Source organism: Schistocerca cancellata, chromosome 3 (genome assembly GCF_023864275.1).
Source record: "Schistocerca cancellata isolate TAMUIC-IGC-003103 chromosome 3, iqSchCanc2.1, whole genome shotgun sequence".
Lineage (NCBI taxonomy): Eukaryota > Metazoa > Arthropoda > Insecta > Orthoptera > Acrididae > Schistocerca > Schistocerca cancellata.
The window spans coordinates 210,734,429-210,755,863 of NC_064628.1; the positions used below are offsets into that span (position 1 = coordinate 210,734,429).

At 39.5% G+C, this 21,435-nt stretch overlaps 1 protein-coding gene across 1 annotated transcript in view; it reads right to left on the reverse strand.

Annotated features, from left to right (window-relative positions):
- The window catches only part of LOC126174832 (replication termination factor 2), a 67,714-nt gene that overhangs the window by 38,562 nt on the left and 7,717 nt on the right, over positions 1–21,435 (reverse strand). Inside the window, exons 2-3 of the mRNA XM_049921211.1 lie at positions 7,147–7,326; positions 5,023–5,235 (exon numbers count right to left, since the gene is read on the reverse strand). Of these exons, the coding sequence (XP_049777168.1) occupies positions 5,023–5,235; positions 7,147–7,326 (393 nt within the window). The remainder of the gene's footprint in view (positions 1–5,022; positions 5,236–7,146; positions 7,327–21,435) is intronic.

Consider the following 21,435-nt stretch of genomic DNA (forward strand, 5'->3'; position numbering starts at 1 on the left):
CGAAAGCTTGAATTTTGTGTGTATGTTTGTGTTTGTTTGTGTGTCTATCGACCTGCCAGCGCTTTTGTTTGGTAAGTCTCATCACCTTTCTTTTTAGATATATTTTTCCCACGTGGAATGTTTCCCTCTATTATATTCATAAATTATTTAACAGTTACATTGCAGACCCATACACAGTCCCTGATACACATACACAAGGAATAACTTATCTGAAACCTAACGATCAAGCAGACACCGTAAGCCCAACAAAATATCGCTCCATAACATGCCTACCAACAATATACAAAATATTAACTTCAGTCATTACACAGAAATTAATGACACATTCAACACAGAACAAAATTATAAATGCAGAACAAAAAGGCTGCTGCAAAGGAGCACGAGGATGTAAAGAGCAACTGATAATACACTCCTGGAAATGGAAAAAAGAACACATTGACACCGGTGTGTCAGACCCACCATACTTGCTCTGGACACGGCGAGAAGGCTGTACAAGCAATGATCACACGCACGGCACAGCGGACACACCAGGAACCGCGGTGTTGGCCGTCGAATGGCGCTAGCTGCGCAGCATTTATGCACCGCCGCCGTCAGTGTCAGCCAGTTTGCCGTGGCATACGGAGCTCCATCGCAGTCTTTAACACTGGTAGCATGCCGCGACAGCGTGGACGTGAACCGTATGTGCAGTTGACGGACTTTGAGCGAGGGCGTATAGTGGGCATGCGGGAGGCCGGGTGGACGTACCGCCGCATTGCTCAACACGTGGGGCGTGAGGTCTCCACAGTACATCGATGTTGTCGCCAGTGGTCGGCGGAAGGTGCACGTGCCCGTCGACCTGGGACCGGACCGCAGCGACGCACGGATGCACGCCAAGACCATAGGATCCTACGCAGTGCCGTAGGGGACCGCACCGCCACTTCCCAGCAAATTAGGGACACTGTTGCTCCTGGGATATCGGCGAGGACCATTCGCAACCGTCTCCATGAAGCTGGGCTACGGTCCCGCACACCGTTAGGCCGTCTTCCGCTCACGCCCCAACATTGTGCTGCCCGCCTCCAGTGGTGTCGCGACAGGCGTGAATGGAGGGACGAATGGAGACGTGTCGTCTTCAGCGATGAGAGTCGCTTCTGCCTTGGTGCCAATGATGGTCGTATGCGTGTTTGGCGCCGTGCAGGTGAGCGCCACAATCAGGACTGCATACGACCGAGGCACACAGGGCCAACACCCGGCATCATGGTGTGGGGAGCGATCTCCTACACTGGCCGTACACCACTGGTGATCGTCGAGGGGACACTGAATAGTGCACGGTACATCCAAACCGTCATCGAACCCATCGTTCTACCATTCCTAGACCGGCAAGGGAACTTGCTGTTCCAACAGGACAATGCACGTCCGCATGTATCCCGTGCCACCCAACGTGCTCTAGAAGGTGTAAGTCAACTACCCTGGCCAGCAAGATCTCCGGATCTGTCCCCCATTGAGCATGTTTGGGACTGGATGAAGCGTCGTCTCACGCGGTCTGCACGTCCAGCACGAACGCTGGTCCAACTGAGGCGCCAGGTGGAAATGGCATGGCAAGCCGTTCCACAGGACTACATCCATCATCTCTACGATCGTCTCCATGCGAGAATAGCAGCCTGCATTGCTGCGAAAGGTGGATATACACTGTACTAATGCCGACATTGTGCATGCTCTGTTGCCTGTGTCTATGTGCCTGTGGTTCTGTCAGTGTGATCATGTTATGTATCTGTCCCCAGGAATGTGTCAATAAAGTTTCCCCTCCCTGGGACAATGAATTCACGGTGTTCTTATTTCAATTTCCAGGAGTGTAGATGCAGAGGTGACATATCAAGCTAAAACTAAACAAAGGTTGCTACACTACACACACATTGATTACCAAAAAGCTTTTGATAGTGTACCCCACTCATGGTTACTACAAATATTGGAAATATACAAAGTAGATTCTAAATTGATACAGTTCCTGGATTACCACCTGGAGGTATGGAGTATTTTTAGTATTTTGTAAGATGAACGGAGACTTGTAAGTAACCATAAAAAAAGTTCCATTCGCAGCCCTGTAAAATCTTTGTCCAGTTACTAAAATACTATACCTCAGCAACACTTAATTAAAACCAGTGAACTTACAGCAACACAAATGCACAAGCAAAGTCCTTATACTTTAACACAGAAAACAATCTAAAAATGCAAATCATAAGATTTCTTTGATCATAAGATTTTCCTGCTATTTTCATTCAATGAAAATGCCCCACAATGGGCATCCGTTCATCCTCAACAAAATTCTTTTGTAGCAGCTGTATATGATGACAGATGGTACTTTGGCTTTGTCATAAACGTCTGTGATGGAGGAGGAGACATTTAACTATGTTTTCTCCACTCACCTGGGCTAGCAGTGTCACTCTCTTGGCATGAGAAGCAAGACTCTTGTTTTGTAACTTTTGAAAACATTTTGTATGCTGTTGGAGTACTTACATCAACATCATTATGCAGAATGTATTACTTTGATGAAAAAGCTATGAAGTTAACAGAATATAATTTGTCACAGTAGATTAAAAACAGAGACACTCTTAAGAAATTTCACTGATTGTTTCAGGGATCTTCATTGCTGAACATGTACATTTCAAACATTAGTGTGGCTAGAATAATTGTTGTTTAGAGATGCTAATTTCACACCCTAAGTAAAGTTAACCCGTGTAATGAAAATGTTTCAATTAAATTTATAACTTTTGGCTCTATACTTTCATGAGGCAGCCTTACTATAGGCTGTCAGTTTACATAATCTGATTTGAATTATCTTCTAACCAATGGTGTGATGTATGTTAAATGAACATCCAATACCTATCAAAACTCAGGGTGGTTCTTTTTCAATAAATATACATTTGTAACAGCTGTCAGAAAGCTTAAAAGTCATTGTCTGGACCACAACACTTAAGTTGATTATTATTATTATTATTATTATTATTATTATTATTATTATTATTATTATTATTATTATTATTATTATTATTATGAATATAATGGAGGGAAACATTCCACGTGGGAAAAATATATCTAAAAACAAAGATGATGTGACTTACCAAACGAAAGTGCTGGCAGGTCGATAGACACACAAACAAACAAACACAAACATACACACAAAATTCAAGCTTTCGCAACCAACGGTTGCTTCGTCAGGAAAGAGGGAAGAAGAGGGAAAGACGAAAGGATGTGGGTTTTAAGGGAGAGGGTAAGGAGTCATTCCAATCCCGGGAGCAGAAAGACTTACCTTAGGGGGAAAAAAGGACAGGTATACACTCGCTTGCTCCACATTTTATGCTACTGTTCTGTATTTGTTGTCATTCATTTAATTTTTCTGTTTTTCTGATACATTTAGTTTCTCCCCGCCCAAAACTCCTACTTTCCTGCACTTCTCCCATTACATTCAATAATTAATATAAAATTAACACTATTTTATAGAAATATGACTTCACCATGCACTTTACTGTTCTCTGTGCTTTACTAGTCACAGAAATTACAAGAATACTTCTTAGCAGACATGAAAATTCGTTTCTAATTCTTGTTCTTAATTTTTTTCGTTACCTTCAGTTCGTTTCGATATAATACATGACTAAGTAAATAACTACGTGACTGTGATTATAATTTTATTGGGCGCTACATTTGTTTGTTTACGAGTATGACAAGTGGCGTTCATAGATTGCCTATACGTAGCGTCTTTACCTTAGGTATGACGTCATTGCTCAAAGCTGACGGATGCAATTGGACACCAGAATTTGTCCAAAAAAGTTTCGGGAAAATCCGAAGCAATGGGTGTCAGGTATGGATGATCTTTCTTACTCCCCCAACCACCACAACACAAAGTATTGTGATTTCAGATTTATCTGTGAGTCCATTCGTACAAAACGCATTAACAACTTTATTTTATTACCATGTCTACTGTCTTTGGAATTATTTAAGACCAATTATAAGTTCCCACCAGGTTGGAGATATGTGATATAAGCATTTTTCAATGTGGGAGGTATCAAATTAATTTTTTGTACTGTTCTTTGTAACTTTACTGCTTAAATAATTACATGTCTGTTAAGCATTTGCATCTCTTAACTTATGAAAAAAAATTCAAATCAAAAATGTAACACCTAAGTTATGGGCATTTGCATTTATGTAGATAAGTACCATTTTGCATTGGCATTCTTGCAGAGCCCAGTTATTAAAATATCACTACATTTGAGATTCGATAAAAAAAAAGTTTTTAGTCTGAGAGCAAAAAGGTTTTGCACAAATTCTTATGTTACAAATATAAGCAAATGTGTGAAAGTTTCATGAAAATCTGAGATGATGGGTGACATGACATGATGTGATGCGCATGATTTGACGTGGAATGATCCTTAGATTAAAAGTCTGCTGATGTTATTCGTTAGCAACCAGCGAGTTCTTGTTTGGTTCACTACAAACACAGCCAAACTGTGCAATTTAAGATTAAGGAGATATCACATCCGATAGTATTAGCAATCTAAGGAAGGTGTTGATGATTCAGAGCTATTGTCAACTGCATTCTCCTCTTTGGCTCTAATGGGACAGTGCTGGTAGCGTAAATGCTAAGAATAAATGTTATCAGACTTAATGAAAACTGTTACAGAATTGTTCAGAGAGTACTATACGCATATTTGACATTCTTCATCAAGTAAAATGGGTTCTGTGGCTAGTGACAGCAGTAAATAACATAGTTTCTAGACATACAGTACATAGAAGTAAATCTAGAACCAAACAATCAGAATGAATATTGAGTGTTACTTTTTATACAGTCATTTGTAATCTGCTACAAATGAGTAGTACAAACACTTTAAACTGCACTTCACACTTACATGCATGTAGTTATACTTTCCTTTAATACTATTTAATACTAGTAAAGCAATCTTAAACACTGAAACATAACAAAATGGCTACTCATACTAGTTGCATAATCAACAACTGTTATCAAACATTATTTTATGGCAAGATGATAGTTACCTTGTGACATGTTTGTGTTTTCACTAACTTCAAAGCTCTTTCCGAGAACACACATCCACAGTTCCACAGGAAAACAAATCTGAATTTACCATTCATCTCAAGACCAATAACAGGGCAGATGTAAGGTGCTGTTTGACGATCAACATATGCATCTCCTTTCTCAGCGGATCGAGCATATGATGGGTTATTAGTCAGCTGAAGTTCTTTAACATCCTATAATAAACAAACAAAGCTTCTGTCATAAATGTTGCACTCAGCGATAGTTTATCACTTTCACAATATATTTTTTACAGCAGCTTACACATTGTACACTAACTCCAAGTACAAACACGCCCCCCCCCCCCCCAAAAAAAAAAAAAAATCTTTGTTTTCAAAATGAAAATTGAAAGCTATCATTACCCAACAAAGATAATTAACCCTTATCACTTAAATATTTCAGGAAATGAACTATGATGCACCAAAAGAGAGGCCTCCCACCTCAACTCCTGAAGTGAAGTTTTCAGAATCAAATCCATCACATAAGAAGGAACTTCTACAATACAAGAGATGAAAAACAACAAAGTAATGGGTGAAGAATGAATTGTCTTAGAATTGTCAAAACTGGCTCACGAAAAATTATTGCAGAGGTTAAAATGGAAAATGGAGAAATAAACAGCAAACAAACAAAAATCCAGAGAATTGGAGGTGAGCATTAATTCATACTTCACACAAGAAATGAGATTAAACTGATGTCAACAACTACCATGGAAGACCAATGTTACAAATTGCATACAAGATCATTTACAAAGTGCTACAAAATAGGCTACAGAAGCAGGTAAACAACAAGATCAGGAAGTATCAACAAGGATTTCTTAAAGACAGGTCATTGGTGGAGCAGATCCTGTATCTTAGTGTATAATCCGAGTCAGCATACAAATGATGATGATATTTGATTTGTGGGGCACTCAACTGCGTGGTTACCAGTGCACATACAAATTCCGTATCTTTACACAGTGCCCATACAAATTGCCAATCTCTACACAGTCCAGACTCGCCACTTCCACAAATGATGATGAAATGATGTGAACAACACAGCATACAAAGATCCATGCCCCATGTCACTGCGTTTGTAGGCTTAAAAAAAAAAAAAAAGGCATGTGGCTGTAGACAGAACATTCTATTTCAAATATTTGGATAGTTTGGTGAGGAATATAAAACAAGAAAAATAATTTTCAAATCTAATAAACACAAAGTCTAAAGTTAAAACTTTCATAACAGGGATCTGAAGTTTTCGATGTGTGAACAGGCATTAGATAAGGAGCATTAATTCCCCTATTTTGTTTGTGTTCTTGATAAGGTATATGAGAATGGGAAGAAGAATTCAGAAAGAATGTAGTACATGACCAGATGCAACTGAGCTGTTAAAGCAAGAATATAAGAATTCAATGTTTAGATTGTGCCAACAATCTTGCAATAGGAGCAAGAATATAAGAATTCAATGTTTAGATTGTGCCAACAATCTTGCAATAGGCCCTACTGTCCAAAAACGTGGCGATGGCAACAACATAAAAATAAATAAATGTTTTGGAAAGGACTGCAGGAAAGACACGCCTTCAAATATATTACGTAAAAGCAGAATACATGCCAAATACGAAAGATGCTCAAAATTTCATGAAAACAGATTATGGAAAAATTAAGAGAGTCAATAAACTTAAAAAATCCTAATGAGTTAATATATCCGAACAGCCATAATCAGGAAGCTAATAAACTCATAGCAAGGAAGATGAAAATGACCTTTCAGTTAACTAAAAATGTTGGAAGTATCTTGAAATCATCCCGAATGAAGTGAGTTGGGCCTGTAGCACGGGTGAGTGATGCACAAGTATCCAAAAAGGTATTACAAGGAAATTGAGGACGAAGAGGTTGTCATCAGCAGAGAATCAGATGGAAAGATGGAGTCATTGAGGATTTTTGGATAATAGGTTACAGATATTGGACAGCTCTAGCAATGGACCAAGATAAATGGCAGATTACTGTTTAAGAGCCTTCCAAGGCTCATAATGAGCTGTAGAGCCACTGAAAGAAGAAGAAGAAGAAACATAATATCTCTCTCATTATTGGCAATTACTTGTTGTTTTTACTTACCTTCAGAGATTTTATATGTTTAGCACTTTCTGGAGCATTTGCTTTATCCAGTAACATTTCAATTACAGCGTCCTTGTTGTACAGTCTTCCATACCCACAAGCAACAATAGGAGGCTGAAGAGGCAGCTGTGTAATACTGCAATGTTGCCAACGAAAAGAAAGCTCAGAATTTTTGTCCTTCTGCAAAATCAATATGAAAATAATGGTGAGTTTATAAACCAACTGTCCAGAATATAAACAAAATGGTTTCTCTGTGAATATATAAGTGGCAGACTTTTTCAAATGACTTTTTGTTTACTATGGATCTCTTTTGTATTTATTATGGAAAAATAACATCATCTTTGATCTGCTAGTTACTCTACTACTGTCACTTACCTCATTTTCATTTCAAGTTGCGTGTTATAATACTTACTTAAGATAATGCCTGTAACATTCTCTGACAAATACACCATCTACATTTATATGTACATCTATACCGCTGCAAGTTATCATACGGTGTATGCTGGAGGGTACTTTGTGCACCAATGCCATTTCCCCCTTTTGTTGTTCCAGTTACAAATGAACTACAGGATAAATGATCGCTCGTAAAACTGTGTGTGAACTTGAATATCTCTAATTTTATATTCACGGCATTATCACAAGACGTATGTAGGAGGGAGCAATATATTGGCTGACTCGCCTAAATGCCTCTCTTGTAGTGCCTACCTCTGGGTGAGATGAATATCTCTCTGACACTTTCATGCTTACTAAATGACCCACTGATAAAATGCTGCTCAGACTAATGAGCAGTGTTTAACCTTCCGTCAGGCGCGGCTGTTCGAATTGATACACCTCAAAGTTTACTGTAAATTATTTGTCAACGAGTGGCAGCACCACTGACGCCTACTCGCTAGTAGCTAGCCTTTTCCGAAAGCTTGTCATTGTTGTGTGCTTCAGTGTCGATAAAACTGCTCTGTTGTCGATATATGTGCTGATTGATCAGTTTGATACACTGTGCCCGTTCGTGTTGCATTTCAACAATTCATTTCTTTGGTTATCAACATAACTTAGTAAGTAGTACAATGTTAATATACAATGTGTAATGCACTTATTTTCTTTTTGGACCGTTTAATCGTCAGTTAAGAATGTTTGAGTATCAGGTATCAAATTGATACACTGCGCCTGACTGCGTTATTTTATAGGAATTTTATCATTTTAGGTGTGAGACACTTGATCATGGCAGGCTACAGCAAGGCGTACAACCTCCTTGACCCAAATCATGTTGCAGAAATACAAAAAATGTTGTTCAAAGAGGATAATGATGAAGTTCAAGAGGATTTTGAAGATGAAGTAGACACAGATTGTGATGACGCAGTTGTAGTTCGGCAGGAAGATTCAGAAACAGAGGAACACGACAGTGAAAACGACAAGGAAGTACTTGAAGAAAGCCAGAATTATTATACTGGAAGGGACAAAGAGACAAAATGGAATAAAGTTCCACCATCGCAGAGAGTACGTTTCAGGGCCCACAATATTATTCGAAAGTTACCTGGTCCTATAGGTGCGGCGAAAGCATTGAGAACGCCTTTGGAATGTTGGAATTGTCTCATAGATGCTGACATTTTGTCGATTATAGTTCTGTATACCAATTAGTATATTGAGAGCATCAAAGCTTCTTTTCAGCGAGAGTGAGACGTAAAACCTATAGATATTATTGAATTAAAAGCTTTCATTGGTCTTCTGTTTTTGGCTGGTGTTAACAAAAGTAACAGACAAAGCTTAGAAGATCTGTGGGGTAGTGATGGGGATGGAATTGAAAAATTTTGTCTCGTTATGAACATAAAACATTTCCAATTCATCATGCGGTGCCTTAGATTTGACAATCGTGTGACTCGCGATGAAATGAGAAAATTAGACAAGATAACAGCGATTTGGGAAATATTTTCTCTTTTTGTACAGAACTGCCAGAAATCCTACGCCCTCTGAGAAAACATTACAGTAGATGAGAAACTTGAAGGATTCCGTGGAAGGTGCAGTTTTCGCCAATACATACCTAGCAAACCAAACAAATATGGAATTAAGATATACGCTCTTGTGGATTCCCAAGTATTTTATCTCTATAATCTGGAAATATATGCTGGGCTGCAGCCAGAAGGATTGTACCACGTTAGCAATAAACCTTCAGATGTTGTTCTCCGACTATGTGAACCAATTTATCAGTCAGGTCGAAATGTGACAGCAGACAATTGGTTTACTAGTATTGGTTTGATAGAAGAGCTAAGAAGAAAAAATCTTTCTTTTGTTGGGACGATGAAGAAAAACAAGCATGAGATTCCTCTGGAGTTTGCTACCAGTAGAGGCAAGGCTGTCCACAGTTCACTTTTTGGCTTCAAGAAAGGCTGTACTCTAGTTTCCTACGTTCCTAAAAAGGGGAAGTGTGTTATCTTGGCATCAAGTTTGCATGAAGATAATTCAATATATGCTGACACTGGAGATAAACAGAAGCCATTCATTGTAACATTTTACAATAGCACCAAAGGTGGAGTCGACACTACAGATAAGTTGACCGCTTCATACAATGTAGCAACAAATGTGTGCCGTTGGCCCGTGGTCATATTTTTTGCAATGATCAATATGAGTGGAATCAATTCACAAGTAATTTACTATGGCAACAACGAGAATTTTATCCGAAGAAAAGGATTCCTGAAGCAACTCTCACATGCGTTAGTTCTACCTCACTTGGTTCGTAGATGCTTGGACACCTCAAATTCACAGAGATCTTCAACTGCGGCTACAACAAGATAGGCCAACGTGTGAAGAAGAAGCAGAAGACACAAGCAGAAATGAAGAACAAGGGAGTGGGATCAAGAGGAAAAGGTGTAATACCTGCACAGAAAAAAAAGGGTGACAAAATATTGTTGCAAAATGTGTCAGAAGCCTATCTGTTTGATACACTGAACCTTTTTGCTCTGAATGCGGAAAAATTCCGCATTTGTTACCACAGTCAAAAAGTGATGATGAAACAAATGAATGAGTTGTAATATCATTGTTGTTCTGCTCCAGTGTCATAATAGCCGTTCTGTAAAGATAATTGTCATTTGTAATGTGTTTTATTAGTGAAATATAATAAAGAAACAAATGAATGCTGCAAAATGGTTCAAATGCTGCAAAATGGTTCAAATCTTATATCTCTGGCAGGAAACAAAGGGTGTTATTAGGAAAGAGACATGTATCAAGCTATCAGGCATCATCCAACTGGGAACTAATTACATGTGGGGTCCCACAAGGTTCCATTTTGGGGCCCTTACCTTTTCTTGTGTATATCAATGACCTTTCATCAGTAACATTATCAGATGCCAAGTTTGTTTTGTTTGCCGATGATACAAACATTGCAATAAATAGCAAATCAAGTGTAGTCTTAGAAAGATCAGCCAATAAAATATCTGTGGACATTAATCACTGGTTCCTAGCCAATTCTTTGTCACTAAACTTTGAAAAAACACACTACATGCAGTTCAGAACTTGTAAGGGCTGTCCCAAGAGTATATGTCTAACATACGATGACAAGAAGATAGAAGATGTGGACAGTGTTAAATTCTTGGGATTACAGCTTGATAATAAATTCAACTGGGAGGAGCACACCACAGAACTGCTGAAGCGTCTTAACAAATCTCTGTTTGCAATGCGAATTTTGTCAGACATAGGGGATATAAAAATGAAAAAGCTGGCATACTATGCTTACTTTCATTCCATAATGTCGTATGGGATTATTTTTTGGGGTAATTCATCAAGCCAAGCTAAAGTTTTCCGGGCACAAAAACGTGCAGTAAGAATTATATGTGGTGTGAACTCAAGAATATCCTGCAGAAGCTTGTTTAGGGAACTAGGGATGCTAACTACTGCTTCCCAATATATTTATTCCTTAATAAAATTTGTCATTAAAAATATATCACTTTTTCAAACCAACAGCTCAATTCATGGAATCAATACTAGAAATAAGAATAATCTTCACAAGGATTCAAAGTCACTTAGTCTTGTACAAAAAGGTGTACATTATTCAGGAACACACATTTTCAATAACTTGCCAGCAGCCATAAAAAGCTTAACAACCAATGAAATTCAGTTTAAGAGAAGCCTAAAGGATTTATTGGTGGCCAACTCCTTCTACTCCATTGATGAATTTCTTAGTAAAACCAACTGATTTGTATATAAGTACAACATAACTTCTGCACAATTTCAGTGCAGTAATGTGTTCATTGAAAATTTGTGTGTGTGTGTGTGTGTGTGTGTGTGTGTAAGTATAATCTAACTTCTGCACCATTTCAGTGCAGTAATGTGTTCATTGTAAATAAGTATTACAGTAGTTGTATTACATGTTTATTACCTTATAAATAAATAAATAACTTTTTTATTTTAAATTCAGTGCATTAGTATTTGTAAAATGACTCTTAGTGTTCATTAAAAAATGACGATAATTCCACTTGGGACCTGTGGAATGGTACATTAGCTTATTTGTTTTAGTTGTAAATATTTGTCATGTATTGTTGTTCTTCTGACATGTTCCACATCCTGGAGGACCTCCTCTCTACGGATCAATTGGAATGAAAGTAAATCTAATCTAATCTAATCTAAGAAAAAGCGACGTTTTTATCATTTGTTACTAAAGCCCAACATTGACGATAAGAAATCTGAGTGATGAATATTTCTACTGCAGTTGTGCTTGTATGTCATCTTTGTCTTTCTTTAAATATATTTGGCACTTATAATATGTGTTGTGAGCAGAATTTAATAAATGATCACGTGAATAAACGGTGTGATCAATTTGATACACCGCGCCCGATCTCGCTGCGACAAACACCGCGCCTGACAGAAGGTTAAGTACTGGTCGAATGAGGGTTTTGTAAGCTACTTCCCGAGGATTCTTGCCATGAATTTCAGTTTGGCATCTGCCTTACTTAGGACTTTTTATGTGGATGTTCCATTTTCTAGTACTCTGTATGCATACTCCCAAGGATTGGTCTGCAATTGTATGAACATACAATAAAGGGTCTTTCCATCCTCATATGCACAATATCTTGAGTATCAACTACACTGAAAGATTTACATATTCGTTTTTCCCACATGCTCTTGAAGAACGGAATGGTAGAGAAATAGCTTGAAAGTAGTTTGATGAATCCTCAGCTGGGCACTTCATTGTGAATTGCAGAGTAATTCTGTAGCTGCAGACGTAACGCAAATTCCATCTATTCAGCACATACTTCTCCAGAGCATGATTTACAATAATGTTTAAACTTTGTCTATAAGCCTCTACATCCATATTGATGGAACTACACCATGTCAATTCATTGTCTAAGAGAGATGCTAACAACTGCTTAGCTGTTATTTTTAGTATAAATTCTTTATTAGTAGTATTGGCTTTATGGCGACTGCACGAGTGACACAACTGGTAAGAACAAGTCATACATTGCCCACATCCTGACAGTGCCCTATAAAACTGCTTGTGTGTTCGTACAGATACGGAAAAGAATGTGGACGAATCAGTTGAAAAAATGGACAGTGTCTTGAAAAGAGGTGATAAGATGTTCATTAAAAAAAGGTAAACAAGGGTACCAGCCTTACAACCAGCTGCTTCTGGACACTTCAACCACTGGCAGGTGTCATTTTTTCCACTAGCAGAAACCTGGGAAGGGAGTGACACAAGGGACCCCTTCCTAGTGTGAGGAGCCAAGGAAGACTTACAATTCTCCAGCTAAGAAGTGGGGACTGGTGTCCCTGTGGTTCGGGGGACAGTGCTCCCGAGCGAGGTAGGTGGTGTGGGAGCAACAGGGAGGAAAATGTTGCCCCCCCCCCCCCCCCCATCAAGGGGGCAGGTGTAGTCTTCCAGTTCTGAGAGCCGACTGGAACTCGCGGAACTGATAGGGTTACAACTGCTCTCGTAGCGGCGGTGTAACAGGAGGCCATAGCCACAGGATGTAGGCGTTCAGCTTTTCTCTTGGCTTCAGTGTAGGTAAGTCGGTCCAGGGTCTTGTATTCCACGATTTTCCTTTCTTGCTGTAAAATCCTGCAGTCTGGTGAGGAAGGGGAATGATGGTCTCCGCAGTTGACACAGATGGGAGGTGGGGCACACGGAGTATTGGGATGGGATGGATGCCCACAATCTCAACACATGATGCTGGAAGTACAGCAGGAAGACATAGGGCCGATCTTCCAGAACTTAAAGCACCACATTGGGAGATGGATATATGGCTTGACATCACAGTGGTAGACCATCACCTTGACTTTCTCAGGTAATGTGCCACCCTTGTAGGCCAAGATAAAGGCACCGTGGCAACCTAATTATCCCTCTGACCCCGATGAACGTGCCGAACGAAATGAACTCCTCGTTGCTCTAAGTTGCCGCGCAGCTCATCACCAGGCTGCAAAAGAAGGTCCCTGTGGAATATAATTCCCTGGACCATATTTAAGCTCGTATGAGGCGTAATGGTAATGGAAACATCCCCCAGCTTGTCACAAGCGAGTAGTGCCCGTGACTTGGCAGAGGATGCCATTTTTATCAAGACTGACTGTGACCGCATTTTGGACAAGGCCTTCACCTCCCCAACTTGTCCTCTAAATACTCTACAAAAAACTGAGGCTTCAGTGAGACAAAGGAGTCCCCATCAGCTTTCGTACATATGAGGTACCAGGGTGAATAAGGTTCACTGCCATCCTTAGCCTGGCGTTCCTCCCATGGTGTGGCCAGGGAGATGAACGATTTAGGATCATACTTCCTTGCATTATACTGAGACTTGGAACGCCTAGAGACTGCTGGCATTTGATCAGCAGCAAGTGATGACGTGGTACGCTTCATTGCACGTCATCTGTCCTGATGCCACCCACTCCGACCAGGGACCCTCCCCACAGGTGCCACCCAGCCATAGCATAGGCACCTGGCAGGATGGCAATTGCCAGGAGTCCTAAGGCATCTGGGTGACGGGCATCTACTCCTTGGCAAACGTGGGGAATTAATGGCGCAGGCATCAGCAGAGTGATCCCTGTGTGGTCAGGGGGGCTACAACCAACAGGCTACAAGGCAGCCTCACCATAATGAACCGGCTACCATGCTGGATAAGAGGTGCAAAGTAGTCCATGGTCATCATCGGCGCAGAATACAACACTGTATAGTGGGTAGAGGAAAACGTACCCGGGAAGGTATCATCGATCAAGACATGGAGGATGAGCAGGACTGCAATGCCACAATGAGAAAGGTGGCTAAAGGACTCGATGCACGATGGACACAATGCACTGTGTAAGGTACCCTTCCCGAATTGGTTCGTTCTTCGGGAAAATTTTGAAAAATGGAGGTCAAACCCTACAGGGGACCATCACATAAAGGCCAAAATGTGAGAGGCACCTTTTAGTTGCCTCTTATGACAGGCAGGAATGCCTCGGGCCTATTCTAACCCCCGGACCCCCAGGGGGGACTTGTTACTTGATTGACATACTTGCTCCCATGCTGAAGTTGCTCCTGCTATGCTGAACAGCCTGTGGTTCTCCATCAATCTGTCTCTAGTGTTAAATTCACCCTTTGGTGCCTCTGTTTGAAATTATCTGAGTGCCGTATATGTGTGTTTTAAACTTTCTGTTAATTATATCGTGTTCAATGTTTGCTTGCTTTGTCAGTTGCACCTGAAATTAACTGTCATACATTCTACGCCGCCACATGTGTTAGTGACCACTGAGATCGAAATTGAGTTTTATTTGTGTTGGAAGTTGTTGGTTCCCTGACTGATGTACTGACTATAAAATTGCCTGCAGCTGTTGTAAGCAAATTTTAGCGCCCCAGTGAATCTTGGCTCATTTAGGTTATTAAGTCCTACAACTCTGGAAAGATTTTACAGCTTTCAAGAAAATTAAGATTCATTGTTTAAAATATAATTACTATTGTAGTTGTCTGAGTGTTAGTCCCCAAGATTTGCCTGTTACCTTTTAAGCCACTTAAGCTAATATGCCTGAGTACCATGCAATTTCCTATTTATTACATTGACTTGATGTATTTTATGGTAAGATTAACTTGTAAATCCTTTTATTAATTCTTATTTTTTAAAATTCTTGTTATATGCAAGGTTTGGTTGGGGCTTGGGCCCATGCTTACATTGAGCTTCTTGTCTTGGTCTGAGCATTTTCATATGTTCTATGGTCTATCGTTATTATGCATGAACTATATTTTTGCTTGTTTGCTCTTGGCCTTCCGAGCTGCTCATAGTGTGTGGAGGCACTGCTCTGGGGTGTTATCTGTTACCTGCCAGTTCATTGGGCATAGCCTGTCCGCAATAGCTGTGTACGTGCGTGCATGGGGAGAGTGCGCTGCTTCCCGTCTCACCGTAGCCTCCGGGACATTACGGCCTCCTGGCATGCTATGGCATTCCCCGTAAGTTAGGTGTCTATCTCGTAGAAATTGGGCATTAATTCAACCAGTAATGCCCGTTATTCTATACCATCTTATTCAGACCTGGTCTGACATACCTGCCCCTTCCATGTTTTCCCTGATCGGAGTAGGTTTTTAACTTAACAGTTTTAATATTGGTGTAATGCTCAATTTGTTAAAAGGTCATTTATTATTTTTCCACGTCAGTATCTTGAATATGCCCAAGGGACTTCTTCGACTGATCAAATATTGGATATTTGTGTTTATACCAGACTCGTCTGAATTTATGCTACCACACGTTTTGCAAGTTATGTTCATTAATGGTTTGAGATATACTTGATCATACTATTTACTTGTTAGTCCTTCATTAATTGGTGCATGTTATTCATTTACAATAACTGATTATTCATCTATTGGTTCAACTAAAGGAATTTTGGAGTAATTGCCTGAATCGTTTGTATTTTATTAGTGTTTCTGGTACCTGCACAATAAATTGTTTTGGAAGTAACAAATGACATGTGATAAATGACCTGCACTTTTCCCATGCCTCTTTAGTTATTCCCTCACCCTGGGGCATCCACTGACATTTAACATATATTTAAATTTAACTTAATAACCAAATAATACACACTAATAATATATTCAATGGAAATAAAACTATGATAAGTTGTCCACTTTTTGGAACATTCATTTTTACAAATAGGTACCAACATCACAAACATAATATAAGAAAAAAAAAGAAAGATTAGGTTTTCACATCCTAACGACAATGAGATCATTACACATGGAACACAAGCTCTTGCAGGACAAAGGATTGGGAAGGAAATTGGCTGTGTAATTTTCAAAGGAACTAGTGTTGTTTTAATGATTTAGAAAATGGCTCAAATGGCTCTGAGCAATATGGGACTTAACATCTGAGGTCATCAGTCCCCTAGATCTTAGAACTACTTAAATCTATCTAACCTAAGGACAGCAGACACATCCATGCCTGAGGCAGGATTCGAACCTGCGACTGTAGCGGTTGCGCGGTTCCAGATTGAAAATCATTTAGAAAGGCCATGGAAAACATAAATCCTGATTTGACCCAGCTCCTCCCCACCCCCCTCCAGACACACACACACACACACACACACACACACACACACACACACACACACACACACACACACACACACACGTCTACTCTGTTGATCTTCAGGAATGCAGCTAGGAGAAATATTTAGAAAGCTTTTAAATCTGGCTGTGGAGAACGGATAAAAGTCAAGAGGGTGAAAGAGTAAGAAACTCCTAAGTGCTGGAAAGAGTACAGGAAATAAGAATTCTAAAGCTTCCTGGCAGATGAAAACTGTGTTGTGGACCGAGACTCAAGTTCGGGACCTTTGCCTCCCATGGGGGAAATGCGAACTGAGTCAGACACACTCTAAGGAAAAACTATTGGTACAAAACTATAATTGAAGTGAAAAACAGACAGCAACAGAACAGATACAGAAGGCGGTATGGCATGCTGAAAAGTGTGAAGGAAGAATATCCTACCAGACATCAAGGGAACAGCAAGAAGTAGGACATTATGTGGGACAAAGTTCACCTAAACACGTCTTTTGGCAGATTTACCTATATATTATGACGATGATTATGAAAATGATTCATGAAGATTGTTACCTTACAGATACAAATTATGTATAGTGTGAATGTCTGCATTGGGAACTGAAATCTACCCTAGTTGATTCCCTTAATTATCATTACTATGGTGTTTTTAGGACCCTCATTCCAATTGCTAAGTCACCTTTCCCAGCCTGATTATGTATATCACACATCTTACTCTGCAATCCAATTTCCCTTTCTCACTTCTAAAGCCAAGATGTAGTAGTCGAAATTTTATAGGTATTTACATTTTGGTAATACTGTTCCTACTAGTCCTTTTTTCTTTTAAGAGAATTATTTTTGTCCTTTTTAATTTTGCAATATTTTGATATTTTCCTACAGTTTGTCTAAATTTCTCTTTGTGTTATTTCAGTCTTCTCTGATCAATTCTTACCGGTTATGTGGCTGAGTAAGTATTTACAGGAAACAATGAGAACATTATTGTCCAAACAAAAATTCTAATTTTAAAACACAAAAAGATATATAACAGTATGATTTGATCCTAAATAAAATACTTCATTAGTTAGTAATTTACAGAATTTCTGCTGCCAAGCATAATTTTACTGAGCTACAGTTGTCTTGTTATCGCCTACAATAAAGTTACAGGTCCGATAACAAGTCACACGCAGTAGATATGCAAGCAGCTAAAAACAATAATAAATAAATATCATTTAAATCTGACAGGGTGAAGGCAATCTGCAACAGGAATCAAAAGTAGCATGTCCTCTGCCCAGAGACAGTGGGTCACTGGCCCGTGATTCATTTTAAGGTGATGGAGAATGACTACCTCACATCATTCAGTGGAAAAACTTATACAGGTCACCCGAAGTTTGCAGCATCACCCATCTAATTTGACACATGACGTAACTGTGTTGTGTTGTGTGCCACCATGATGGCGTTGTGTGTTTGAAAACAATCATGCTTGCAGAGGGCTTTTTGGAGTATGTAGTAATGTTCTCTACTGTGAGATTTTTGTGCATCTAAATTGTTTGAGAGTGACTCCCTGCACACCTTGAATGCTGTCTGAAAGAATAAGATAGGAACAGTTTGTGGCTGCATTTTTGGGAGTTATTTTGATGTTAGCAGTTATGGGAAATAGATTCATTTTCGGATTTGGAATTATTAGTGTAGCTTGTTGTTTATGGTTGGAGATATAATTTTATGTTCAGCTTTTTGTTAGTTATGAAGTGCATAAAGATACACTCACTAAAGTTCACGAGCAGATCCGTGCATGGCGAACAATAGGGGATAACACTAGTGATTCGAGAATTTCTGTGTAAATTCTAGAACCACTCAGCCTTCTGCCGTCTCGAACACACGATATTCTAGATACGAGTGTGGGATGGTAAAATCCTACCTACTGCGCATCACATGTTTGTGTGGGCAGGTTTAAAATCAGTCACGGGAAGAAAGTAGACGCGGCGGTTGAACGGCACCGACAAGTACCTGTCGGGCAATCCACAGATGTGTTAGTGACTATGTATGGAAGAACCATGGAATCTATATGCAGCTTTGTGCTTATTGTGTCACTGACTATTGTTATGTGAAACAAGAACAGTTGAAAAATTACTCATATAGACTCTTGACTCAGCCTTGTTAGAGGCAAGATGTTTTTTCAGTCTCCTTTTCTGAAAGTCATCGTGTATAAGCAGCCTTTCTTTCTAACATAAATCAATTTGTTTCTAACATACAACTGTACAAGAGACTTACTAAAGTTTGTACAGCTACTTATTTTGCTAGTAGAAAGAAGCTTGAAAGTTCCTGTACCTAGCATTATTCGACGAAAAAGAAGTCAAGAGATATTCCAGCAGCCGACTATCCCGTAAAGAACAGGGGCTGCACAATTTCAAGTAAGTCACCTCATAAAGATGTGGAATGTGGTTTGGGGAAATAAACCAGTATAACCCACACCCACACTAAGTCGTCAGAACATTAGAACTTGGCGACCTGTGTGAAAGGACCCAGAAAACAAGAATTTTAAGTCAAAAATGAGGAAAGAAGGTGTTGTGTGTTGCCGCAGCAACCAAACATAATAAGACAAGGAAATTACTTCGAGACTTTGGAATACGTTTAAGTATTCAATGGAGAAAACTTTTGAAGGGAAAGACTGTGAAGAAATGAAAAACTCACAGTGATAAAAATAGTAAAGAAGATTTCGATGTGTTTGTCTAAGAAGTATGCATAGAACACTTCAACCAAGAAGATCCCAGGCAGAGAGTATATAGCTCTCACACACATTGCAGATACGCAAATGCGGAAACCTGATGTTCACCGGTGCTGACTTGTCTCCACATCCGCTCACCTACGCTACAAGAATTCTACGCCAGGTGAGCATGAACAAAACTGTATTACTTTAGTACCAAGTGGTACAAGATCACCTAATGTTGTATTAACTAGTGAAGCTGTGACTGATTTGCAATGGGGAGCTAATTCAGGGTTATCTAGACAATTCCCTAAATTTAAGGCAGATGGAGATGTACATTTGACCCATTTCTTAAAAAGATTTAATGAAGCTTTATCAAAAAATTGGGAAGATTCCAAGAAGCTCGAATTTGCTGTGGGGTACCTTCTAGGGGAAGCCTCAGAATGGGGTATAGTAAATATTGAGAAATTTTCCTCTTGGGAAGACTTTCAAAAGAGATTTAAAGAGAAATACTGGTCTGCCAGTGGTCAATAAAAGTTGATATCAGATCTATGGGACCCGGGCGGAGTCATCTATCCCCCAGGGACGTCAACATTCTGAGTTAACAGGTGGAGTGACGACCATCGGATCCCGAGTTGTTTTCAGTGTTTCATCCAAAATAGTTTTCCTGCACCAAATGCCTTTAAAATCTAAAATTATCCTATAATCTTATTGCTTTAAAAAAATTGAATACGACCATAAAATAGAGAACAACTTAATAAAAAAATAAAAATAAAATAAATAAATAATAAAAAAACTGATATTACTATGAAATAGAGAATAACCTTAGAGAATCACAGGAAAAAAAAGTGATGTCTGGACAAATAAATTGAAAAGAGTATTTTGTTTGTGGAAAATACAATATGATGTGACTAACTGAATCATTGTTATACCATAGTGTAGTAACACAGTTCACGTTACGTCGCACTTCACTTAGCGTAGACCGGGACTGTGTCCTAGGCATGCCTGATGTTGACTGACTGCGCTCAGCCTGTCCTACCGGAGTTGTTGTTGTTGTTCTTGTTGTTACGCCGGCAGAGGGCGCGTCCGAATTCTCGCGTGCCCTCTGGTGGACGGGACTCTACTTGCGGCAACTACCGTCCATAACGCGCCGTGCCAATGTGCGCCTCCCGCGATCTTTCTGGTGGCTACTACACATAGTGTATAGATTTTCTATTTTGTATTGAGTATTTTATACCTTTTATGAGATGTGATATAGATGGGAGGGTTTGTATAAATATTGAAAGGGGTGGGTATTGTAGCTAAAAGCTTGATTTAAAAGAACAGATAAATCATGCCTAACACAAAACACACATCACACCTTTCAAACAACCCTCACAAACAAGTGTGCCTGATTATTCTTCATTTGCTGTTTCCATATGTTTGCTAGGATTTCCTTCGGGGACTTCAAAGGGTTAAGGTGGGACAAGTCCGTTCTGTAGGAGACGATTTAACACCAAACCTCCTCCGGCATCTCACTCAAGTACGTGAGAGGTAAGGACCCTGGGGAAGGGGGGTGGGAAGGCTTTCCTGTCTTTAGGGCTATCTTCTTTTTCTTCTTTGATCCTAGCAACCACATCTAGTTTTTCCTTTCTTACTTCTCATCTCATCTTTTCCCTCTTTCCATATTCATAAACTTCTATCGCTGAAGTCCTTCCTTATTTCTGTGGTTATTAATAACCTACATCTTATCTTAGATAAGAAGGCCGAAGAATCAGACTACACGAACACACATCCACATATAAACAAATATACACTTCTACACAAACATTAAATTATATAAGACAAAGTCTGTCACTATGTGAGAACCGCCAGGTGTTGTAGGGGAAAAGGTGTGTAATAGGGAATTATGCGCACATATATGGCAAGTTATGACAGTTCTACATCAAATATACATAAGAAGAGGTGCACATACATAACGAGCAACTGTAAAGTAGTAATGAGTAATGGATAAATAAGAGAGATGCATGAGCAAAGAAAGAAAATGAAAGTAGGACTAGAATTAGTCAGGTTGATGACTAAGCAACGTCAGTGCAATAAAAACTCTGATGAATTGAGGGATAGTGGCACGTACGTAGTA